At 42.0% G+C, this 26,839-nt stretch overlaps 1 protein-coding gene across 5 annotated transcripts; it reads right to left on the bottom strand.

Moving 5' to 3' along the window:
- Nucleotides 1–885: 885 nt before the first annotated feature.
- LOC139556105 (E3 ubiquitin-protein ligase rnf8-like) lies at nt 886–25,459 on the bottom strand. Of its 5 annotated transcripts, XM_071369648.1 has the most exons (11): nt 25,251–25,379; nt 15,938–16,006; nt 15,733–15,827; nt 9,237–9,365; nt 8,700–9,148; nt 8,029–8,242; nt 4,048–4,137; nt 3,869–3,958; nt 3,631–3,738; nt 1,581–1,785; nt 886–1,345 (listed from the first exon to the last, which is right to left on the bottom strand). In XM_071369648.1, the coding sequence occupies exons 4-11, from the start codon at nt 9,303–9,305 to the stop codon at nt 1,131–1,133; spliced, it is 1,440 nt and encodes a 479-aa protein (XP_071225749.1). In that variant the 5' UTR covers nt 9,306–9,365; nt 15,733–15,827; nt 15,938–16,006; nt 25,251–25,379; the 3' UTR covers nt 886–1,130. The 5 variants fall into 5 exon arrangements, with proteins under 5 accessions (XP_071225749.1, XP_071225747.1, XP_071225750.1 ...); XM_071369646.1 differs by lacking the exons at nt 15,733–15,827; nt 15,938–16,006 and having other exon boundaries at nt 1,574–1,785; nt 25,251–25,459; XM_071369649.1 differs by lacking the exons at nt 15,733–15,827; nt 15,938–16,006 and having other exon boundaries at nt 886–1,340; nt 1,574–1,785; nt 25,251–25,459.
- Nucleotides 25,460–26,839: the final 1,380 nt, after the last annotated feature.

Genomic DNA, 26,839 nt, shown 5'->3' with positions numbered 1-26,839 from the left:
AAAGCGCTAAGCACAGGCAAAATCCGAGAGGGAACCTGGTTTAGCCTGCTTTCCAACAGACACTGGGAGACAAATTCACCTTTCAGCAGGTCAATAACCTAAAACACAAGGCCAAATACACACTGGAGTTGCTTACCAAGACAACATTGAATGTTCCTGAGTGGCCTAGATAGTTTTAACTTAAATTGGCTTAAATCTATCGCAAGACTTGAAAATGGCTGTCTAGCAATGCTCAACAACCAACTTGACGATTTGTTTTTCAAGAACGGATATATATTGTACAAACCTAGTGTGCAATGTGCTTAGACTTACCCAGAAAGACTAAAAGCTGTAATCGCTGTCAAAGGTGATTCTAACATTGACTCAGGGGGTTGAATACTTATCTAATATTTATTTCCTGTTTAATGAAAAAACATATATAATTCCACTTTGACAGAGTATTTTTTGAAGATCATTGACAAAAAATGACAATTAAATCCATTTTAATCCCACAACATTTGGAAAAAGTTAAGGGGTGTGAATACTTTCTGAAAGCACTGTAAATTGTCTTAACATCTTCAAAGATCCCTTTGTGTAAAGGAATTCAAAACCCAGCACAGAGAGAAAGACCACCCATCCGTTTATCCATGAAGAGTGCCAGCAGTATTTCCTGCATTATTGTTGGGATGGTGGCACAATCACACTTCTCTATTTGCCTCCATTGCATTAGCTGCTAGGCAATCTGGCAGTGTGTAAATTGCCAAAGAGTAGGTGGAAGGTGTGATCTGAGAAGTGGAATTTACAAAAAGATAGATAAACCAGTTTCACACTCAGAAAAATAGTATATATTTTTTACTGGCGCCACCTTGTGTCCATTTCTGTGCAGAGACATTGTGACACTTCAAATGAATGAAGAAACTTTATTCTGTTTCAATGGGAAAATAAATGAACACAAAAAAGAAAAAGACACTGTTACCAAATATATGAACACTAACGTAATTTAATCGTACAATATTGAGTGCCTTAGTTTCCTGTCAAGGACTGGCTTTTTCCTCTGCACTCTCCACGGCCGTCTGACAACCTTACAGGACAATGCGTGTAACAGAAAAAAGAAAGAAAAAAGTTACGTGAAACACGCAATGTCAAATTGGCTAAAGATCAACATTGTCCACATCTGAATCATCACTGATATAAGATGCAGGGCTGGAGCTCCAAATGACGCTCCCTTCCAGGGAGATGACGGAGCTGAAGCTATCCATGAAGAGGTCACTGTTACTGCTGCTGCTACTACTGCTACTGCTGCTGCTACTACTACTACTACTACTACTGTCGTCGTCGTGGATCACCATCACCTCCTCTGGCTGGGCTGTGTGGAGAGACAGTAGTAGAAGGCACCATGAGAGCCCTTCAGACCCACACTGACCTGGGTCGTGTTCGGTAAGGCACTTGTTGAATAACTTTGATTTGACTTATCACTCACAAACATCCATCCATCCGTCCTTCCTTCCATCCATCCATCCACCACATCTTCACCCATGAATTCCAAGGCTTCCCCTCAACAACTTCATCAAACTTAGGAGTGGGGTGAACGCACCTCTCACCTTTCCTCTCAGTGATGAGCACCAGTCGTCTCTGCTTCATGTCTGGGCTGAGCTGCTCCACCATGCGATCGATGCAGTTGTCCAGCACCAGCGAGCGGGTCTGAGACAGGATGGCCTGCCGGCAGATGGGGCACTCGTCCTTCCGCTTGCGCCACTCACTGATGCAGTGCAGGCAGAAGCTGTGGGCGCAGTTAAGAGTCACCGCCTGTAGGGGATATATGAACGAAAGATCGAAACATAACAGCTCAGATTAAAGGCTCACAGCATTCGAAATTCGGTTTTACCAGTGTTTTGTATCATATTAAACTGTAAAAGTGTTAGTTTCTGGTTAAAAATAGGGCTAGGCGATATATCAAATTAATGTTTTAGCGCGATGTTCCAAATGCCTGTATCGTATTTATTTTATTTTATGAGTGTTCTGTGTCTTTTTGGTCTCATATCCTTAGCTCCTTCTGTGCTGTGTGCACCTTCCCACTTGCAGACACGAAGCCCCTTGCCCTGCCACTCACAACAATGACGAAAGATGACCTTCTTCCTCTCTGACAACAAGCAGTGTAAGGGATACATTGGGATTTTGGCACTTTCCCAGAGTCCGATGAACTCGTGGATACCAATTCTATGTCTCTGTGTCCAGTATGAAGTTAGTTAGAGGTCGTTTTTGCGAGCCAATGCTACCTAGCGTTACCATAGACTTCCAGTCATTGCACTAGCGCATGTTAGCAACGACCTTCAAACCTCACGCAGAGAAATAAAAACGGAATCCACGAGTTCATCTGATTCTGGGGAAGTAGATAAAGGGCCTCATTGCCAAAATCCCTTTAAACTATTTGCATTGGAGGTTTGGTCAAACAAAAATCAGTCATATGGACACCGAAATGCTTTGACATTATTTTACTGTAACAGTTAAGAACTTAAAAAGGATATCGTTAGAAAGGTTGTGTTTCAACTCCCAAAATGTAGAACAAAGCTGACCCTACTAAACCAAGAGTATCAATGAACATGATTGCTCAGTTTGTCGTGCATTGCAGTACTGCTAGCAGCATTTTAGACAGACTTATGTGCTAGCTGTCTAGTCCGTTTTATAAAAATGTGCAATGAGCATAAAAACACACATTTAAATGAGGAATTGGCAACTTGTTCTCCTTCTGAGAAATAAGCATCTTCTTCACTAGGTAAGCCACTTGATTTCAATATCTGGAAGTGAACAGGCTGTGATGTTCAAACAGTTGGAGGCGGACAGGAGGGTGTATTCATAACAGTTCAACTGTTCTACCTTATTATCAAGCAAATGGATCCAAATTGGCAAGACTTTCAATATGAAAGATTAGCTGGCTACTCACTAGCACGTGGGCTTTTACTTAATAGATTTATTATGAGACCAATGTACATTTTCTAGAATGCCTGCTACAAGTTGACCATTATTAGTGGATGTGCATGGGTCTGGTTACATTTGTAACAAAAATAGCATTTTCATAGAGACTTGAAAGGTAGATCATCAGTCTAAGGCACTGCATCTCAGTGCTGGGGGCGTCACTAGACCCTGGTTCGATTCCAGGCTGTATCACAACCGGTCGTGATTGGGAGTCCCATACGGTGGCGCACAATTGGCCCAGCGTCGTCCGGGTTTGACCGGGGTAGGCTGTCATTGTAAATAAGAATTTGTTCTCAACTGACCTACCTAGTTAAATAAAAGGTTCAATAATTAATATTATACACATATATATATATAGTTTTAAAATCAGCAGGTTTAAACGGGTGGAGTTTTGGCTTGTCCGGTGACATCAACAGGCGGTATAAGTTAATAGAAAAATAAAGAGTTCCAAGCCTCTCTGCCAATAACAGATAAAAATGATTTGATATTGAGATAAAAACAGCCGCATTGGGCCTTCACCATAACCTTTCGTTGTGATAACATTGGAATTACAGATTGAGATTACAGTACAGCGTCTTCCAGTCAGTAGCTATACTCCCAGACAGAGATGTAAACTTAACTGTACATGACTGTTATTGATATCCAATGGGAACTCGATAAAACGGTCAAAATATTTACCCTAATGAAAAGCTCAGAACAAATGATGCATTGAAGTTCGTTCTCCAGCACCTCCGTCATTTGTGTTACCACTTCCTCCTTTTGAGTTCTCGCCCTCTCCTTCTCTTCCTGCAAGACAACACATTGGTTTGAAACCTCACCAATTTATTTTAATCCAGGCATCTCAAGTGAAGACAGTTTCATTCAAACGAGTTAGGAAATTCAATTGAGTGAGGAAGTCACGCTGAAGGTAGCTTACCTTTGTCACCTCCAGCTCTTTGTCTTTGGCCTTGAGGACGTCCTCGAAGCCTTGTCGAGAGAGTGCAAGTTCCTCTATGACTTTTCTTTGCTATACGGATTGCAACAGATTCAAGATTGGTTACACAAATAGAGTTGTCAGGCCTTTAATACAAGAGCTTAATGTTTTATGTTGCTTACCTCTTGCAATGCCTCCTCCAGCTGCTTTTTCAAACCCTTCTCCTCCAACTGTTCTGTCAAACCCTCCTCTTCATGCTGTGTTTTTTGCACCTTTAAAAACAACAAACACATTTGCCAGTGTTAAATGGGTCATCATTCTGGAGCACACCATGATCAAATATATATTTGCTCTACTATACACTCAAATACGTTTGTGTAAGATTCCTCCTGAAAGGTCTTGTCAAAGTAGTATAATATATGCAGTGCCTTCAGAACGTATTCATAACCCTTGACTAAATCCACATTGTCGTTACAGCCCGAATTCAAAATGGATTAAATGTTTGTTTTCTCTCGCCCATCTACACACAATACTTCATAATGACAGTGTTTTTTGTTGTTGACATTTTAGCAAATTTATTGAAAAAGAAAATGCAGAAATCACATTTACATACAGTAAGTATTCATACCCCTTTGCTATGACAATCCAAATTGAGCTCAGGTGCATCCAATTTTCTTTGATCATCCTTGAGATGTCGCTACAACCTGTGACCAATTCAATTGTTTGGACAAGATTTAGAAAGAAACACACCTGTCTATAAAGGTCCCACAGTTGAAAGTGCATGTCAGAGCAGAAACTATACCAATGAAGTCCAAGGAACTGTCCGTAGCTCTCCAAGATTGGTCCTGTATGCCTCATTACAATTCTCTCTCAAGTTTGGACACACCTACTCATTCAAGGGTGTTTTTATTTTTACTATTTTCTACAATGTATAATAGTGAAGACATCAAAACTATGAAATAACACATATGGAATCATGTTGAAACCAAAAAGGTGTTAAACAAATCAAAATATTTGAGATTCTTCAAATAGCCACCCTTTGCCTTGATGACAGCTTTGCACTCTCTAAGCACTCTCTCAACCAGCTTCATGAGGAATGCTTTTTCAGTCTTGAAGGAGTTCCCACATATGCTGAGCACTTGTTGGCTGCTTTTCCTTCATTCTGCGGTCCAACTCATCCCAACCCATGAAGAAACTTTATTCCGTTTCATTAGGAAAATAAATTAACACAAAAAAGAGACATTGGGTTGAGGTCAAGTGATTGTGGAGGCCAGGTCATCTGATGCAGCACTCCATCCATTTCCTTCTTGATCAAATAGCCCTTACACAGCCTGGTGTGTTTTGGGTCAATGTCCTGTTGAAAAACAAATGATAATCCCACTAAGCTCAAACCAGATGGGATGGCATATCGCTGCAGAATGCTGTAGTAGCCATGCTGGTTAAGTGTGCATTGAATTCTAACTAAACCAGACAGTGTCACCAGCAAGGCACCCCCACACCTCCATAATTCACGGTGGGAACCACACATGCGGAGATCATCCATTCACCTACTCTGCATCTCACAAAGACACGGTGGTTGGAACCAAAAATCGCAAATTTGTAGTCGGACCAAAAGACAGATTTCCACCAGTCTAATGTCCATTGCTTGTGTTTCTTTGCCCAAGCAAGTCTATTCTTCTTATTGGTGTCCCTTACTAGTAGTTTCTGTGCAGCAATTCAACCATGATTCACACAGTCTCCTCTGAACAGTTGATGTTCAGATGTGTCTGTTACTTGAACGCTGAAGCATTTATTTGGGCTGCAATCGGAAGTGCAGTTAATTAACGATTTCTGAGGCTGGTAACTCCAATGAACTTATCCTCTGCAGCAGAGGTAATGCTGGGTATTCTGTTCCTGTGGCAGTCCTCATGAGAGCCAGTTTCATCATAGCGCTTGGTTTTTGCGACTGCACTTGAAGAAACGTTCAAAGTTCTTAATTTTCTGACGGACCTTCATGTCTTAAAGTAATGGACTGTCGTTTCTCTTTGCTTATTTGAGGTGTTCTTGCCATATGGACTTGGTCCTTTACTAAATAGGGCTATCTTCTGCATACCAACCCTACCTTGTCACAACTGATTGGCTCAAACGCATTAAGGAAAGAAATTCCACAAATTAACTTTTAACAAGGCACACCTGTTAATTGAAATGCATTACAGGTGACTACCCAATGAGCTGTCATCAAGGCAAAGAGTGGCTACTTTGAAGAACCTCAAATGTATTTTGATTTGTTTAACACTTTTTTGGTTACTACCTGATTCCATGTGTTATTTCATAGTTTTGATGTCGTCACTATTATTCTACAATGTAGAAAATAGTAAACAAAAACAAAAAACCTGGAATGAGTAGGTGTGTCCAAACTTTTGACTGGTACTGTATAACTGGGAAAGGGTATAAAACAATTTCTAGAGTAATGAACATTTAAGAGCACATTGGTTTCCATCACTGGTAAATGGAAAAATGATGGAACTACCCAGACTCTGTCTAGAGCTGGCCGTCCGACCAAACTGTGCAACTGGTAGTGCTGAGCAATTTGTGCTTTTTGAGGTTGTTTCAGTTAGATAAAAACATAATATATTTATCAAGGTTATCAGTTTCAATTTAAAAAAATTACATTAAATGCACTATGCATTATGTGGGTTGAATGCTGTAACACAGAATAAAACAATTAATACCTCGGTAACCTCATTGCTGCTATTCCTGCATTTCAGTTGAATGCCTCCTTGCACTTTCAATTTGCCGTCATTGCACATTTAGACTTGCCATTTGCCTTCATTGCACATTTATACATCCCACTTAACATACATTGTCTTTAATTGTTTCACTTGTACATTTTTTGCATTCTTATATTTGCACTTCTGGTCAGATGCTAATTGCATTTAGTTGTACTGTACTTGTTCAATGACAAAGTTGAATCTAATCCATGTAGAATATTGGCCTGTTGGAAACAAGCTCCCTACCTCATTGCATAGTTCAGTCTGGATCTGATTTATCTCTAGAGAAACTGTGCAATGTGCGCAATAAGATCACAGAAATAAAACAATTAGTTGTTTAAAACCCGAGAAACTTGAGATTTCAGTTGATCGCTCAGCACTAGCAACCAGGCAAGGACCTTGATCCGGGAGGTGACCAAGAAAACAATGACCACTAACAAAACTACAGAGTTTCTTGGCTGAGATGGGAGAACCTGCCAGAAGGACAACAGTCTCTACAACCCTTAACCAATCTGGTCTTTATGGGACAGTGGAAAGACAGAAGAAAAAAGATTCTGTGGTTTGATGAGACAAAAATGTATCTTTTTGGCCTGAATGCAAAGCGCTATGTCTGGAGAAAACCAAGCACAGCTTATCACCTGTCTAACACCATCCCTACCGTGAAGCATGGTAGTGGCAACATCATTCTATGGGGATGCTTTTCAGCGACAGGGAGACTGGTAAAGAGGGAACAATGAATGGAGACAAATAAAGGCAAATTCTTGATGGGAAGCTGCTTCAGAGTGCAAACAACCTCAGACTGGGGGGGGGGGTCGAAGTTTTTACGTTCCAACAGGACAACAACCAAGCATACAGCCAAAGCAATGCCGGAATGGCTTCAGAACAGTGGCCCAGCCAAAGCCCAGACTTGAATCCCATTGAAAGACTTGAAGAGTGCTGTTGATTGCCACTCCCAATTTAACTTTACAGACAGTGCGAAAATCCACAAATCCAGATGTGCAAAGCTGAAACAGATACCCAAGACGACTGAAAGCTGTAATCGCCTCCAAAAAGGTGCTTCTACAAAGTATTGAATGAGGGCTATGAATATTTATGTAAATTGCATATTTATGCATTTCATTTTCAATATACATTTAATATAATTTCTAAAAACATGTTTTTACTTTGTCATTATGGGCTACTGTGTGTAGATGGGTGAGGGAGGAAAAACTATTCAATCCATTTTGAATTCAGGCTGTAACACGTGGAATAAGTCAAGGGGTATGAATACTTTCTGAAGGCACTGATCACAACAACAACAAATAATAGGCTAGCAACGGGGTATAGGTCTGTAAATGTTATGTGATTGGAGGATAATCTTATAAAAAGCAGGAATTCTAGATGAATCCCTGATATCCCCTTACTGAGGCTCACCTCCAGGCGGTTCTCAGTCTCGCTGATGGACCTCTCCAACAACTCCATCCTGTGCAGCTGGCCCCTCAGCATCTCCAGCTGGCTCTGCAGCTCCCTCACCTGCTCCTCCCGGTGAGGGTCGTCCCGCTGTCGCCGCCCCTCACCCTCCAGGGCCTCCACCCGCCGCTGGGTGAAGTTCATCCGCTCCAACAGCACCAGCATGTTCTGGCTGTACCTAGCAGCCAATCAGTACATTTTTGTTTTTCAGTTTGGATGTTAATAATGAGAACACCTGGCCTTTTCTACAAATCTGTCCTCCTTTCCTCGTGCTGATCTAGGGTTGCAAGATTTTGCTAACTTTCACAAAATTTCCCAGGTTTTCCAGAAATCCTGGTCGGAGGATCCGGATTTCCTGCTTATTCCCTACTGACTCCAGAAATCTTCCTAACAGGATTTCTGGAAAAGTTACCAGAATTTTGCAACTCTTTGCTGATCAAAATAATTGACCTGGTGAAAGCCAGCCTAATGATGAGCTTCCATCATATTGTTTCACCTGTCAAGTCTTTTCCAATCAGTGCTGACAAGGAAAGGAAACGAGGACTGATTTCTAGACAATTGAGAAAGAGACATATTCTCTTTTATATAGAACCTGCCCAATATGTTATAAATGTAGCAGCAGGAGACAGACGTACATTTGCAGGCTGGACAGATTCCTGCTAGGACTGCTGGGTCTCTCTAGAAGCGAGTCCAGCCTCCGATGCTGCCGCACGCTGGGCCCGGCCTCCTCCCGTACCCTGGTCCCTGGCCTGTCCCGGGGCTCGTCTGTGGGGCAGGGCTGGCCCTGGGACTTTTCTGTGGCAGAGTGGCGGTAGAGCTTGGATTTAGATGAGGTTGAAGGCTCCAGTTCAGAGTTAAATTTCCTCTTCGTCTTCTTGATTCTGGATGTGGCGCATGCCCCTTCACTAGGTCCCGTCACTAGATAGGGTTTGATGTCCTCGAGGCGCTGCCGAACAAGTATGTACTCATACTCCACTTTGGTGCCGACGATGGGCACCCCCAACTTTATCGAGTCCCCAAGCCTCAGCAGGTGAGCTTTGTCCACAGGAATTCGTTCTCCATTCACCCACACACCATTAAGGCTCTGAAAAAAGAATAAACTGCTCAAACCTTTTTCTTTTATAATAAAAACACTATTTCATTTAAAAATTGGATATATGGAGAAGCTGTACCTTCTTATCGGTCACCGTCCATTGGCCTCCGTCTCGTTGCTTGAACATACAGTGCATTCTGGATATCATTAGGGGGCAGCTTGGGGACACGAGCTGGTGAGTGACATTTAAGCCACGTCCAATTGTGACCTGAGACAAGAATGGAGCTTAGGGCATTTCATTCACACAGTAGCTGGTTATACTTTTTTTGCATAATGTTTACAATACTATTTATTTGCATAGAGCAGAATTAGAGTCCCTAGTTCTCTGTATGATAGCATAACATCACTAGAACATTTCTCTATGTGACATCTGGCGACCCGCCATTCAGGGCAGGTCGGGCCAGTTTCGTATGTTATTTTAGCATTAATAGATGTAATATCAGTTTGCAAACAATGTAAAGCCACATACAAAAATGGTCACTTTTTCTTGAGTAAAGCATCTCCAAAATGCAGGTGTTTCAACCTAGCTCAGAGCTTCTATGGTGGTGGAGTAGCAAGTGCAAAATATGGAGCGTAAGGGTTGGTATCAAATCAAATTTGATTTGTCACATACACATGGTTAGCAGATGTTAATGCGAGTGTAGCGAAATGCTTGTGCTTCTAGTTCTGACAATGCAGTAATAACCAACGAGTAATCTAACCTAACAATTCCACAACTACTACCTTATACACACGTGTAAAGGGATAAAGAATATGTACATAAAGATATGAACAAGTGATGGTACAGAACGGCATAGGCAAGATGCAGTAGATGGTATCGAGTACAGTATATACATTATATTAAGTGGCATTGTTTAAAGTGGCTAGTGATACATTTTTGATCAATTCCCATCAATTTCCATTATTAAAGTGAGCTGGAGTTGAGTCAGTATGTTGGCAGCACCCACTCGATGTTAGTGGTGGCTGTTTAACAGTCTGATGGCCTTGAGATAGAAGCTGTTTTTCAGTCTCTCGGTCCCTGCTTTGATGCACCTGTACTGACCTCGCCTTCTGGATGATAGCGGGGTGAACAGGCAGTGGCTCGGGTGGTTGTGGTCCTTGATGATCTTTATGGCCTTCCTGTGACATCAGGTGGTGTAGGTGTCCTGGAGGGCAGGTAGTTTGCCCCCAGTGATGCGTTGTGCAGGCCTCACTACCCTCTGGAGAGCCTTATGGTTGTGGGTGGAGCAGTTGCCGTACCAGGCGGTGATACAGCCCGACAGAATGCTCACGATTGTGCATCTGTAGAAGTTTGTGAGTGCTTTTGGTGACAAGCCGAATTTCTTCAGCCTCCTGAGGTTGAAGAGGCGCTGCTGCGCCTTCTTCACAACGCTGTCTGTGCGGGTGGACCAATTCAGTTTGTCCGTGATGTGAACGCCGAGGAACTTAAAACTTACTACCCTCTCCACTACTGTCCGGTCGATGTGGATAGGGGGGTGCTCCCTCTGCTGTTTCCTGAAGTCCACAATCTTTGTTTTGTTGACGTTGAGTGTGAGGTTATTTCTGACACCACACTCCGAGGGCCCTCACCTGCTCCCTGTAGGCCGCCTCGTCGTTGTTGGTAATCAAGCCTACCACTGGAGTGTCGTCCGCAAACTTGATGATTGAGTTGGAGGCGTGCATGGCCACGCAGTCGTGGGTGAACAGGAGGTACAGGAGAGGGCTCAGAACGCACCCTTGTGGGGCCCCAGTGTTGAGGATCAGCGGGGTGGAGATGTTACCTACCCTCACCACCTGAGGGCGGCCCGTCAGGAAGTCCAGTATCCAGTTGGACAGGGCGGGGTTGAGACCCAGGGTCTCGAGCTTGATGACAAGTTTGGAGGGTACTATGGCGTTAAATGCTGAGCTGTAGTCGATGAACAGCATTCTCACATAGGTATTCCTCTTGTCCAGATGGGTTAGGGCAGTGTGGTTGCGATTGCGTCTGTGAACCTATTGGGGCGGTAAGCAAATTGGAGTGGGTCTAGGGTGTCAGGTAGGGTGGAGGTGATATGGTCCTTGACTAGTCTCTCAAAGCACTTCATGATGACGGAAGTGAGTGCTACAGGGCGGTAGTCATTTAGCTCAGTTACCTTAGCTTTCTTGGGAACAGGAACAATGGTGGCCCTCTTAAAGCATGTGGGAACAGCAGACTGGGATAAGGATTGATTGAATATATCCGTAAACACACCAGCCAGCTGGTCTGCGCATGCTCTGAGGACGCGGCTGGGGATGCCGTCTGGGCCTGCAGCCTCGCGAAGGTTAACACGTTTAAATGTTTTACTCACGTCGGCTGCAGTGAAGGAGAGTCCGCAGGTTTTGGTAGCGGGCCGTGTCAGTGACACTGTATTGTCCTCAAAGCGAGCAAAGAAGTTATTTAGTCTGTCTGGGAGCAAGACATCCTGGTCTGCGACGGGGCTGGTTTTCTTTTTGTAATCCGTGATTGACTGTAGACCCTGCCACATATCTCTTGTGTCTGAGCCGTTGAATTGCAACTCTACTTTGTCTCTATAGTGACGCTTAGCTTGTTTGATTGCCTTGCGGAGGGAATAGCTACACTGTTTGTGTAGTGAACTCGCTCACCGAATCAGCGTATTCGTCAACGTTGTTGTTGGACGCAATGCGGAACATATCCCAATCCACGTGATCGAAGCAGTCTTGAAGCGTGGAATCAGATTGGTCGGACCAGCGTTGAACAGACCTGAGCGCGGGAGCTTCTTGTTAAAGTTTGTCTGTAGGCTGGAAGCAACAAATTGGAGTCGTGGTCAGCTTTTCCGAAAGGAGGGCGGGGGAGGGCCTTATATGCGTCGCAGAAGTTAGAATAACAATGATACAGGGTTTTACCAGCCCTGGTTGCGCAATCGATATGCTGATAGAATTTAGGGAGTCTTGTTTTCAGATTAGCCTTGTTAAAATCCCCAGCTACAATGAATGCAGCCTCAGGATATGTGGTTTCCAGTTTACATAGTCAAATAAAGTTCGTTCAGGGCCATCGATGTGTCTGCTTGGGGGGGGGGGGGGGGGGGGAATATATGCCAGCAGCATACCACCCTGCATACCACTGCTGGCTTGCTTCTGAAGCTAAGCAGGGTTGGTCCTGGTCAGTCCCTGGATGGGAGACCAGATGCTGCTGGAAGTGGTGTTGGAGGGCCAGTAGGGGGTGCTCTTTCCTCTGGTCTAAACAAAGATCCCAATGCCCCAGGGCAGTGATTGGGGACACTGCTCTGTGTAGGGTGCCGTCTTTCGGATGGGACGTTAAACGGGTGTCCGGACTCTCTGAGGTCATTAAAGATCCCATGGCACTTATCGTAAGAGTAGGGGTGTTAACCCCGGTGTCCTGGCTAAATTCCCAATCTGGCCCTCAACCATTACGGTCACCTAATAATCCCCAGTTTACAATTGGCTCATTCATCCCCCTCCTCTCCCCTGTAACTATTCCCCAGGTCGTTGCTGCAAATGAGAACGTGTTCTCAGTCAACTTACCTGGTAAAATAACGGATAAATAAAAAAATATATATACGGCTGTGATTATAATCAAAGAGAATTCTCTTGGTAGATAATGCGGTCGACATTTGATTGTGAGGAATTCTAAGTCAGGTGAACAGAAGGACTTGAGTTCCTGTATGTTGTTATGATCACACCACGTCTCGTTAATCATAAGGCATACCCCCCCGCCCCTCTTCTTACCAGAAAGATGCTTGTTTCTGTTAGCGCGATGCGTGGAGAAACCAGCTGGCTGCACCGACTCCGATAGCGTTTCTCGAGTGAGCCATGTTTCCGTGAAGTAAAGAACGTTACAGTCTGATGTCTCTCTGGAAGGCAACCCTTGCTCGGATTTCATCAACCTTGTTGTCAAGAGACTGGACATTGGCGAGTAGTATGCTAGGGAGTGGTGCGCGATGTGCCCGTCTCCGGAGCCTGACCAGAAGACCGCTTCGTTTGCCCCTTTTACGGCGACGTTGTTTAGGTTCGCCGGCTGGGATCAGATCCATTGTCCTGGGTGGAAGGCAAAACACAGGATCCGCTTCGGGAAAGTCATATTCCTGGTCGTAATGATGGTGAGTTGACGTTGCTCTTATATTAAGTAGTTCCTCCCGACTGTATGTAATAAAACCTAAGATTACCTGGGGTACCAATGTAAGAAATAACACGTAAAAAAACAAAATACTGCATAGTTTCCTAGGAACGCGAAGTGAGGCGGCCATCTGTCGGCGCCGGAAGTACGTGTCAAGTGGATGTTCTCTAGTTGCGCCGTGATTGGCTCAGTGTTCTGTCACTCATTATGGACATTACCTCACCGCAAAATCTACGGGTAGAGCTCGAAAATTCAAGCCCCTTGAATGCTGCCATAGAGTTACATTAGAAGTGCACATCCAAGAAGCCTCAAGGTCATTTGCCACAGATAAAATGACATCAATTCAGTTTACATCTACCGTAGCCTTGATTGGACTAATGTCCAACCTCATACTCCTAAAATTTTAGCTAGCAAGCTAGAAAAGTAGTCATCGTCATGAATAAAGTCGACAATCTACTGGCAAATCCTTTTCAATCCTTGTCATATGAAGAGAAATTACAGATAAAACGTATCAGTGCTCATCGGCCATAAACATTACACAACAAGCTGGAAATCTCAAATACAACAATGAGTGGAAGGAATCAGTGGCTAACTGCAAGCGTTGCAAAGCAAATCACTAGCCTACTATTAAGCGGAGTGGGTGTGTGGTCCAAGTCTGGGTTAAAGGGTCTCTTTCCTAAACTTAAAATAATAAACATGCAAGACCATTGGCCATAGAAGGTTGAATACATTGGCCATGCTGTTAATCCAGCATGACTTCTGCCGTGTTCAAAACAATTGGAAACTCGGAATTGGAAAATCTCCAGACTTCGGTGAGTTTAAGCCAACTGGGAACTCTGGGGGTAGGAGAGCTCCAAATCGGGCCTCTTTCTAGAGCGCCGGCCTGAAGATCACTGACGTCATGATTCAACCTTGTTTATGTTGTGTAGTAAGCTGTCAGTAGCCCATGTGCCTCCCCCTAATAATTTGTTGCACTACATTAAAAGTACTGAACAAATAGTTATTGACTACGTCTGTCCTAGCTCGCTTATTATTGTCTTAACCGAAATTACAGATCGCCTCTTATTCACTCGACACCTTACGCCATAATTTGTACATCAATTGTCAGTAGAAAACACATTTGTTTAAGCAGGTCAGCCATATCAGCTATGTTTTTTCAAAAGGCAGTAAATGAGGCTGAATAAACTGTTTTGCTGCCAGACAAGGCTCTGCTGATAGCCAGGTGTAGTAGTGGTAAGGATTCACTCCATGGTGCTGAAAAGTAAGCTCTGCTGTTGGGACAGCTTTATGTAGGCTCTAACAGTTTGTGGGCGCGGTTTGCCACCGTTATAGTGCAATTCAAGTATTGTTTAGTGTTGTGGCTTTGCTGGCATGCAGTGGCGAATTGAGCATGTAAATCTTGGAGGGGCAAATGCCCACTTTTATGCATGCCAACAAAGCCACGACACTAAACAATACATTAATTACACTATAACGGTGACAAACAGTGCCCACAAACTGTTTGAGCCTACATAAAGCTGTCCAAACACTAGCACTGCTACACTTGACCAAATAACCTAGTTAGCTAATAAAAGTTTATAATAGTTTTCCTATTGATATCTGGATCCTGTGTCGCAGTTAGCATTAACGCTTGGACCGCTGATATATGTCCCGGGATCCATGCTCAAACAAGGTGGTACTACATTGACAAAGGATCTAGCTTAGCTGCTAGCTATCAAGCTAGGCAACCTGGTCTACTTCTGCTGGATAGCAAGCCCGCTAAGCAGTTAGCCCTTGTGGCTAGGGCGGCACTTCGATTGTCTTGAGCTTAGGACTACTTAGGATTTCTAGAGTGTTCTCCTGCCGGCGTCATTCATTTTACGGAGTGAATAGCGGGCTCGCCCTACTATTAGTACTTCTATGCCTCAGAAAAAAGACGAGGATCACATCTGTTAGGCAGTTACATGAACTCATGAAGAAGCAGAAAGTATAAGGAAACTATACTTCAGCAGGAAAATAACTTTAAAAGCTTCATACAAATTTGGTATTTTATTAGGATCCCCATTAGCTTTTGCAAAAGCAGCAGCTACTCTTCCTGGGGTCCACACAAAACATAATACAGAACGACATAATACAGATCATTAGACAAATGATCATGGAGTCTACCAACAAACGGCTGGAGGACCTGACTAAAGATGTACAAGACATTAACACAAGCCTTCAGTTCACACAGAATGATGTGGATGTATTGAAGACCACATAGGATACACTTCCCAGAAACTGTTCCTCTATGCAGAATGAAGTCACCACAGTCAGGGAGGGCCTCCAGAACATGTCTGGGAAGGCTGATTACATGGATGGACAATCGAGGAGAAATAATCTTGTAATACATGGTATCCAGGAGAAACAAAGTGAGACACGGGCTGAATCAGAGGAGAAAGTATGAAAGCTGTTTTCCGAGGAGCTACAATTGGATCAACAGGTTGAGCTGGAACGTGCTCACCGGTATGGGAAACCAGAGGGCCCTGGTGGTGTCAATGGAAGCAGACCCAGGCCAATTGTAGTGAAATTCCTCAGGTTCAAGGACAAGCTTGCAGTCTGAAAAAGCCAAATGCATCAATGAGGATTTCTCTGATGCAGTCCGTCAAAGAAGAAAGGAACTAATACCAGCTATGAAGGCTGCAAGAGAACGAGTTGACATAGCATACCTCAGGTATGACAAACTGATTGTTCACCCTCACTCCCAAGGAGTTCTTCTTTTGAGGCTGCCGAGATCTCTATACATGGATACAATTTGTTCAGGAGGGACAGAAATAGATAGGGGGTGGAGTTACAGTTCACATCCAGAGTCATATTCAAGCAAAACAATATAAGGACTTAATGTTGAATTGATTAGAGGCACTTTGGGTACAGGTGCATTTACCACTGTTGGAATCGGCTAAACTTTGATCATTGAGATAGTAAATGAATAATTGGAAATGAATAATAGGAAGTGAAAGAGACTGGGTTATGTCAGAAGTTAATGGTTCTGAAGACAGATGGCTTCGGAATGTGAGGAGAGCAACGTGTGAAACAGGGGAGACAGGACATCTGTGGATTAGATGAAGGAGGGGTTGAGGTGAGGACAGATTCTCTTAACTTCTTATGGCTGAAGGGGCAGTATTGAGTAGCTTGGATGAAAGGTGCCCATTGTAAACGGCCAGCTCCTCAGTCGCTAATATATGCATATTATTATTAGTATTGGATAGAAAACTCTAAAGTTTCTAAAACTGTTTGAATTAAGTCTGAGATTAACAGAACTCATATGGCAGGCAAAAACCTGAGAAGTTCCACTTCCTGTTTGTATTTTTTCTGGGGGTGCCATATTTTCAACCAAACTCTTATTCAAAATACAGAGACATATGGATGAGTTTTCACTTCCTATGGCTTCCACTGGATGTCAGCAGTCAATAGAACTAAGTCTGATGACTAATGTGAAGGGGGGTCGAAGGAGACAGAATTTAGTATGAGGTGCCATGCATTCAACACGCGCGTTCACGTGAGAGGCAGCTCTGTTCCATCTCTCAATTGAAGTCGATGTAGTTCTCCGGTTGGAACGTTATTCAAGATGCATGTTAAAAACATCCTAATGATTGATTATGTACTTAGTTTGAAATGTTTCTTCGACCGGTAATATCATTTTTTGAATTTTTTTGTCCGATATAACGCTGACCAGAATTAGCATTTGGATATGTAAACCAGACGGGCTAACAAAAGAAGGTATTTGGACATAAATAACAATTTTTTCCGAACAAAACAAACATTTATTGTGGACCTGGGATTCCTGGTGTGCTTTCTGATGTAGATCATCAAAGGGAATATTTATCATATATTTTCTTGTTTATGTTGACGCCATCTTTGTGGTGTTTTACTTTTGAGCGCCGTCTCAGATTATAGCGTGGGTTTCTTTTTCCGTAAAGTTTTTTTGAAATCTGACACAGCGGTTGCATTAAGGAGAGGTATATCTATAATTCCATGTGTATAACTTGTATTATCATCTATATTTATCATGAGTATTTCTGTTGAAACGATGTGGCTATGCAAAGTCTTGATGTTTTTGCAACTAGTGAATCTAGTCGCCTCAATGTAAACTCAGATTTTGATATAAATATGAATTTAATCAAACAAAACATGCATGTATTGTGTAACATGAAGTCCTATGAGTGTCATCTGATGAAAATAATCGAAGGTTAGTGATTAATTTTATCTCTATTCTGTTTTTTGTGAAGCTATCTTTAGCTGGAAAAAATGGCTGTGATTATTGTGGTTTTGTGGTGACCTAACATAATCGTTTGTAGTGCTTTCGCTGTAAATCCCATTTGAAATCGGACACTTGGTGGGATTAACAACAAGATTACCTTTAAAATGATATAAGACACATGAATGTCTGAGGAATTTTAATTATGAGATTTGTTTTTTTGAATTTGGCGCCCTGCACTTCGACTGGCTGTTGTCATATCGATCCCGTTAACGGGACTTCAGCCATAAGACGTTTTTAAGGCAGTAATAAAGGTTTGTTATCCTGTTAGCCTCTATATTAGCTTCCTGTGGAGCCATAAACTAAGGATTGGAGAAGGAGGAGTGTTTTAAGTAGGATGTATAACTGTGAAGTGAGAAATGTTTTGCTGTCCGATTACAGCTGTACAGAACCTTTGGGAAGAATTAAACTTGGTTAAAGCTTATCTAGTGTCCGTAAGTTAATTACTCTGAAAAATAAGAACCTAACACCACATTAGAAACGTATACTAGTTGGTTGCTGCTATAGGGCACCTAGTGCTGATGTGAAATATCTTGATGTAATATGCGAAATGTTGGATAAGATATCTGATGAAAATAGGTAAATATATTTTTGGGGAGAAATGAATATATATTTTTTTAAACACCAACTGTCAAATAAGAAACACACTTCTGTTGCCAATGTATGTAACCTGACCCAAGTTATGACATTTACAACAGCAGGGGTGGAAAAAGTACCCAATTGTCATCTTGAGTAAAAGTATTGATACCTAAATAGAAAGTTACTCAAGTAAAAGTCACCCAGTAAAATAATACTTGAGTAGAAGTCTAAAAGTATTTGGTTCTAAATATACTTAAGTATCAAAAGTAAAAATAATTTCAAATTCCTTTTATTAAGCAAAGCAGATGGCACCATTTTCTTGTTTTTAAAATGTACTGATACTCCAACATGATTTACAAACAATGCATTTATATTTAGTGAGTCTGCCAGATCAGAGGCAGTAGGGATGACCTCCTGTTCTCATGATAAGTGCGTGATTTATAATTTTCCTGCCATGCTAAGCATTCATCATGTAAAAAGTACTTTTGGGTGTCAGGGAAAATGTATGGAATAAAAAGTACATTATTTTCATTAGGAATGTAGTGAAGTAAAAAGTTGTACACATTTATAGTAAAGTCATGTACAGATACACACACCAAAATACTTTTGTACTTTAAAGTACTTTTACACCACTGCCAACCAGAACGTTCACTAATAGGTCCGTTATCACATCATCAACTTGTATCGATCACATTTTTACTAACATGGCTGAACATTGTTCTAAAGCTGTATCAGTGGCACTAGGATGTAGTGATCATAACTTGGTTGCACTCACTAGGAAAACAAGCTACCGGTGGTCCTACAGAGGGTTCAATCAGGGATTGAAAAGGGATTCAATCAGCACAAAATAAATGTGTGAAGGGTGATGGGGGAAAAACTGGAGAATGTTGAAGGCCATTCTGGGTAGGAATTCTAACATGTCTGCCTCTGTTGAATCAGAGGGTATATTCATTACAAAACCACAACATTGCAAACTACTTTAATTCATATTTTACAGGCAAAATGGAAAAGTTGAGGAATGCTATGATTCCAACTGATGGCTCCATGTCATACACCCTAATAAAAGATTGAATCATGACGGAGAGGCAATGCATATTTAAATTTCACCAAGTATAAAGGGAAGATGTAGAAAGGATGCTGTTGTCTCTCACCTGGTACAGATAATCTTGACGCCAAATTGCTGAGTTACAACTAACCAAAAACCTACCCCAATCTCTAGGTGCTTGATGTATGGGGTGTGCACAGAAGTCTGGAGAGAGTCAAAGGTTATTCCACTAAGGATAAAAAAAATCTGCATTCACTCACTGGTCCTAATAGTCGTCATATAAGCTTGCTATCTGTGTTGTATCTGTAAAAATCAAGGATTATTTCTCAAGTAATGGTCTGACAACAGGTTTCCAGCACGCATACAAAGGGCATTCTATAAGTACGGCCTTAACACAAATGACAGATGACTGGTTAGAGTATGGATGACAGGAAGTTAGTGGGTGCAGTGTTATTTGATTTCAGTGCTGCTTTTCATGTAATTGATCACTAACTGTTACTAGGTAAACTCAAATGTTATGGTTTTAAGTCTACAGCTCTATCCTGGACGGAAAGCCATCTATCCAAGAGAAGGCAAAACATGTTCTTAAATTGGTAGATTTTCAAACAGTAAAGATATACACTGTAGTGTTTCTCAAGGAGGCTGCCTAGGCCCACTTCTCTTCTCTAGCTTTACCTTCAGTAATGAACAAAGCAAGAGTGGTAATGTATGCTGATGACTCTACAATGTATAGCGCAGCATCAGAATGTAATGAGCTAACAGATGTACTGAGTAGTGAACTAAGAACTGATATGAACAAATAGGTGTTGAACATTTCTAAAACTAAATGTATTGTATTTGGTTCAAGATATGCTTGCTGATGAAACCTAATTGAATTTGTCGATGAATAGATATCATGTAGAGCAAGTGAAAAAAAAAAAAAATACTAGGCGTCATGTCGGACTCAACTTTATCATGGTCAGAACACATAGATAATATTATTAAGATGGGTAAGGGAATTGCTGTTACAAAAAAAAAAATTCAGAGTACGTAACATATAGCACTCAATCAGGTGATTCAATCCCTGGTCCTATCACACTTAGAGTACTGACTGTCCAGTTATATGGTCATCTGCAGTAATGAAAGATATTAAAATCTCCAAAACAGGGCTGCCAGATTAGCTCTATCGGTATGAATATTATCCAAATGCACCAGAATCTCTCATGGCTTCACATTGAAAACAAATTACTATCCAGTCTTCTGATTTTCTTTTTAAACAGTTTTTTTCAGTCCAGTTAGTACATACTAGTGACATGCATAACCAACAAACCAGACAGGTAAATTCAGGGCACTTAAGACAGTGGTTCCCAAACTTTTTATAGTCCCGTACCCCTTCAAACATTCAAACTCCAGCTGCGTACCTCCTCCTGCACCAGGGTCAGCGCACTCAAATGTTTATTTTTTGCCATTGTAAGCCTGCCAAACAAACACAATACATTTATTAAACATAAACTCATTCTTATGTCACAACCCGGCTCGTGGGAAGTGACAAAGAACTCTTATAGGACCAAAGCATAAATAATAATCAATAATTTTGCTCTTTATTTAGCCATCTTACATATAAAACTTTATTTGTTCATCGAAAATTGTGAATAACTCACCACAGGTTAATGAGAAGGTTGTGCTTGAAAGGATGCACATAACTGGAGAGTCAGTCTTAAATCATTTTCCATACACAGTCTGTGCCTGTATTTAGTTGTCATGCTAGTGAGGGCTGAGAATCCACTCTCACATAGGTTGTGGTTGCAAGGGGTATCAGTGTCTTAACAGCCGATTTTCCAAGGCAGGATACTCTGAGCGCAGCCCAATCCAGAAATCTGGCAGTGCCTTCGGTTAAATTCAATTTTCACAGAACAGCTTGTTGCAATTTCGATGAGGCTCTCTTGTTCAGATATCGGTAAGTGGACTGGAGGCAGGGCATGAAAGGGATAACGAATCCGGTTGTTTGTGTAATTCGTTTCGGGAAAGTACCTGCGTAATTGCGCACCCAACTCACTCAGGTGCTTCTTCTTGAAAATAGTTGGAGTCCCTGTAATCCTAGATTCAGATCGTTCAGGCGAGAAAAAACATCACCCAGATAGGCCAGTCGTATGAGAAACTCATTATCATGCAAGCGGTCAGACAAGTGAAAATGGTCAGTCAATGGTCAGTCAATACCCTTGATGACCAGCGCACTTCTGTATGTTGTAAAAGCGTTACATGGTCGCTGTCCATATCATTGCATAGTGCAGAAAATACACGAGAGTTCAGGGGCCTTGCTTTAACAAAGTTAACCATTTTCACTGTAGTGTCCAAAACGTCTTTCAAGCTGTCAGACATTCCCTTGGCAGAAAGAGCCTCTCGGTGGATGCTGCAGTGTACCCAAGTGGCGTCGGGAGCAACTGCTTGCACGCATGTTACCACTCTACTACGTCTCCCTGTTATGGCTTTTGCGCCATCAGTACAGATACCAACATGAGCAGCAGCTACATTTGGCTACATATGGACAGTAAGTAGAATTCCCGTGAGAGAGTAACAGTTAATTAGATTGAATGTTAATTATTTGACTAGACTACCTGTAATTGACATTGTGTTGTTATTTCACTGAACTCTAGATGGTTTCATTTAATTTCTGGCAGTGAAACATGGATACACAGGCAAGAAAAAAAATCCTCGCTCAAATGTATAGCCCCGTTGGAAAATATAAATGGACTGTTTGAAAATGTGAAGTAAAAAAGAAAGTGAATGTCATTTTTATTTGGCATACCCACGACAGGCATTGCACGTTTGGGAATACCCGATCTAAGATAACCCAAGGACAAATCTCCTTTACAGTTTTATATAGAGCCATAGCTGAATGTTGCTCTTTACCAATCCATATTTCTCAGGCAGAAAGTAAAGCCACCTTCAAGAAAGAAACAATTAAGTTCTAATGCGAGAAACAATATGACTGGACAGGAAATAGATAATTGTCTATTTGTTAAATGTTTGTAAAGTAATTAGCTAATGAGGATCATAATAAAAATTCACAAATACACACCCGGCTATCAGCGAAGTCTTGTCTAGCAGTGAACTAGTTCATTCAGCCTCTTTTACTGCATTTGGGGAAAAAACATAGCAGAGCCCCACCTGCCTTGAACGATGGGTCACCATTGCTGGCATGAATCTAAAATGTATTTTTTGCTCCAAGATTTACATGCTAAAATCACCACTGGTGACATGTATTGTATGTAATGGTTGTAATTTAAAAACAATGAATTTGTGTTTAGTGAGTGCGCCAGATCAAAGGCAGTAGTGTGACAAGCGAATGACAAGGGATGTTCTCGATAAGTGTGCAAATTGGACCATTTTCTAGCCTGCTAAGCATTCAAAATGTAACGAGTACTATTGGGTGTCAGGGAAAATGTATGGAGTGAAAAGTACATAATTTTCTTCAGGAATGTAGAAATAAAAGTAGTCAAAAATATAAATAGTAAAGTACACTGCTCAAAAAAATAAAGGGAACACTTAAACAACACAATGTAACTCCAAGTCAATCACACTTCTATGAAATCAAACTGTCCACTTAGGAAGCAACACTGATTGACAATAAATTTCACATGCTGTTGTGCAAATGGAATAGACAAAAGGTGGAAATTATAGGCAATTAGCAAGACACCCCCAAAAAAGGAGTGATTCTGCAGGTGGTGACCACAGACAACTTCTCAGTTCCTATGCTTCCTGGCTGATGTTTTGGTCACTTTTGAATGCTGGCGGTGCTCTCACTCTAGTGGTAGCATGAGACGGAGTCTACAACCCACACAAGTGGCTCAGGTAGTGCAGTTCATCCAGGATGGCACATCAATGCGAGCTGTGGCAAAAAGGTTTGCTGTGTCTATCAGCGTAGTGTCCAGAGCATGGAGGCGCTACCAGGAGACAGGCCAGTACATCAGGAGACGTGGAGGAGGCCGTAGGAGGGCAACAACCCAGCAGCAGGACCGCTACCTCCGCCTTTGTGCAAGGAGGTGCACTGCCAGAGCCCTGCAAAATGACCTCCAGCAGGCCACAAATGTGCATATGTCAGCATATGGTCTCACAAGGGGTCTGAGGATCTCATCTCGGTACCTAATGGCAGTCAGGCTACCTCTGGCGAGCACATGGAGGGCTGTGCGGCCCCACAAAGAAATGCCACCCCACACCATGACTGACCCACCGCCAAACCGGTCATGCTGGAGGATGTTGCAGGCAGCAGAACATTCTCCACGGCGTCTCCAGACTCTGTCACGTCTGTCACATGTGCTCATGTGCTCAGTGTGAACCTGCTTTCATCTGTGAAGAGCACAGGGCGCCAGTGGCGAATTTGCCAATCTTGGTGTTCTCTGGCAAATGCCAAACGTCCTGCACGGTGCTGGGCTGTAAGCACAACCCCCACCTGTGGACGTCGGGCCCTCATACCACCCTCATGGAGTCTGTTTCTGACCGTTTGAGCAGACACATGCACATTTGTGGCCTGCTGGAGGTCATTTTGCAGGGCTCTGGCAGTGCACCTCCTTGCACAAAGGCGGAGGTAGCGGTCCTGCTGCTGGGTTGTTGCCCTCCTACGGCCTCCTCCACGTCTCCTGATGTACTGGCCTGTCTCCTGGTAGCGCCTCCATGCTCTGGACACTACGCTGACAGACACAGCAAACCTTTTTGCCACAGCTCGCATTGATGTGCCATCCTGGATGAACTGCACTACCTGAGCCACTTGTGTGGGTTGTAGACTCCGTCTCATGCTACCACTAGAGTGAGAGCACCGCCAGCATTCAAAAGTGACCAAAACATCAGCCAGGAAGCATAGGAACTGAGAAGTTGTCTGTGGTCACCACCTGTAGAATCACTCCTTTTTTGGGGGTGTCTTGCTAATTGCCTATAATTTCCACCTTTTGTCTATTCCATTTGCACAACAGCATGTGACATTTATTGTCAATCAGTGTTGCTTCCTAAGTGGACAGTTTGATTTCACAGAAGTGTGATTGACTTGGAGTTACATTGTGTTGTTTAAGTGTTCCCTTTATTTTTTTGAGCAGTGTACATATATCCCCCCAAAATACTTTAGTACTTGAAAGTATTTTTACCACTGTTAAGAGCCAATTGTATATTTTGCCTCCCGGAACAGCATGGTTTAATCATTATGAAAGACAAACATGGAGATGGAGGAAGCTTGTCATGAAGTGCTAGGCGTCTTATGACATGTCTAACGTTACATAATTATTATACCTACGGAGGAGCGGCTTTTATGGAGGAACTTTGAACTCCCGAGTTGGTTTAATGTTGGACCTTGCCAAACGTTAAACTTGTGTGCAGAGCAGCACTTGAATAACAAACACGTCTTACCGTTTTGTAGTTAGTAAATCCAATGTGAAACGTGATAACTATCGTACCCTTTACTAGCATTGAAAAAGTACATTTTCTAAACATCCAATATAAACAGGTGTATACTAACAGTGAAATGCTTAATTACGGGCCCTTCAACAGCGCAATATACAATAATACAGAAAAAACATGTATAGTAACACGAGGAACAAATACACAATGAGCAATGATAGCTTGGCTATATACATGGGATACCAGTAAGTTACCAAGTCAATGTGCAGGTGTACGAGGAAATTGAGGTAACGTTACAGGATAGACAATAAACAGTAACAGGATAGACAATTGGGTGTCAGGGGAAATGCAGCGTATGTGATGAGTGTGGAAGTGTCGAATGTGTGCACGTGTAATTTATGAATTAAACTAGTAACGTTGTCAGTACTAGGCTACAGTAACCTATGCTTCAGAGGGTAGCCTACACTGTACACACCGATTGGCAAATATAGTATTTCCAGCTGGCAGATGCTGGAATAAGTTTGAGTGACAGAGGGCTTTGCATACTGAACAGGTCTCAGCCCTTGACTACCATTTCGCATTCAAGAGGGATTTAGCTAACACTCTAGGTAGCTAGCTAGCCAGTAGGTTGAGGTTCAACTTCAGCAACAAACGGCTAACTACTTAAAATGTACATACATGTATGTTTGATTCGCAGCTACATTTACTAACGGCTAACTATCGTTAGCTACTGTACCTCTGTATTCTCGAACAAGCGGAGCCAGTCCAAATCTTTCCCGACTCGTGTCAAACACCATACTAATTTCTTCGCAGATTCATCTTCCTCAGCTGTAGAGAAATTTGAGCTTTCTATTTGGTCCATTTTACAACATATTACAGCCAGATAGCTGAGCAAAATATGTTTCGTTTTCCCTTCTTAGGGGGTGACAGTCTTCAGAGGAAAATAAATCACGTGACTTATATAAAAAAAAGTCCCACAATGCCTCACTCCAAAACTTGTTGGGTTTCCACTACTTACCCAAGCCACAAAGTCAACATCGTAAAACTTAATTAAAACAAACATTTGCTTTTCGGTCTCAATTTAAGGTTAGGGTTATGCATAAGGTTAAAAGTGCGGTTAATTTAAGTGTTAGGTTTAATATTACATTTTAAGAAGATACATTTAAGAAATGGGCGGGGTTTATAACTTTGTGGCTGTGGTAACTAGTGACGACCAACCTTTTTCTTCATGTCTGGACCATTGATTGTTCTGGAAAAGGGCTCCAAAGAGTCGATCGCGAGCTCGCAGCCCACCTATGAGTAGCTCGTCAAACAATTCTGAAAGTGCATGTATGGCATAAACAAATCTCACAAGTATCAGACACCTCAAGCTCCCGGCTACTATCCAATCAAATCCACATTGACATTATCAAACCTATTTAGCAACAATTGGCCTAAAAAGTCAAAGGTAACACATCTGCCAATTAATTGTATAGCAACATTGCCCCTGTAAGCCAAATCAAATGAAACGCGAACGACCATTGCTTCACGTAAACACGAGAAAAATATACTTTTACTTTCGAAGCGAACATGACACTTTTGACCGCGTTGACACTCGAGGCCCGTCTATTTTCTAAGGAAAGGTTAACATTGTTTTACCCGGAACAGTCTTAACACTTGTAATTATAATTATTCAATTGCGTTTTCCATGTCTTTTTTTCTCCACTTGTCTTGTGTGCATTTAAAATCAAATCCAATTTTATTGGTCACATACAAATATTTAGCAGATGTTATCGCGGGTGTAACGAAATGCTTGTGTTCCTAGCTTCAACAGTGCAGTAGTATCTAACAACTCACAACAATACACACAAATCAAAAAGTAAAATATATAAATATTAGGATGAGCAATGTCAGAGTGGCATTGAGTAAAATACAGTATATACAGTGCCTTTGGAAAGTATTCAGACCCATTGACTTTTTCCACATTTTGTTATGTTACAGTCTTATTCTAAAATGGATTCAATAGTTTTTTCTACAATCTACACACAATACACCATAATGACGAAGCAAAAACAGTTTTTTAGAAAATGTTGCTAATTTATATTAAAAAAATTATAATGAAATATCACATTTACATAAGTATTCACACCCTTTACTCAGTACTTTGTTGAAGCACCTTTGGCAGCGATTACAGCATCGAGTCTTCTTTGGTATAACGCAACAAACTTGGCACACCTGTATTTGGGGAGTTTCTCCCATTCTTCTCTGCAGATCCTCTCAAGCTCTGTCAGGTTGGATGGGAAGTGTTGCTGCACAGCTGTTTTCAGGTCTCTCCAGAGATGTTCG

The sequence above is a fragment of the Salvelinus alpinus genome, chromosome 27 (genome assembly GCF_045679555.1).
Source record: "Salvelinus alpinus chromosome 27, SLU_Salpinus.1, whole genome shotgun sequence".
Lineage (NCBI taxonomy): Eukaryota > Metazoa > Chordata > Actinopteri > Salmoniformes > Salmonidae > Salvelinus > Salvelinus alpinus.
This window is presented reverse-complemented; position numbering and strand designations above follow the sequence as displayed.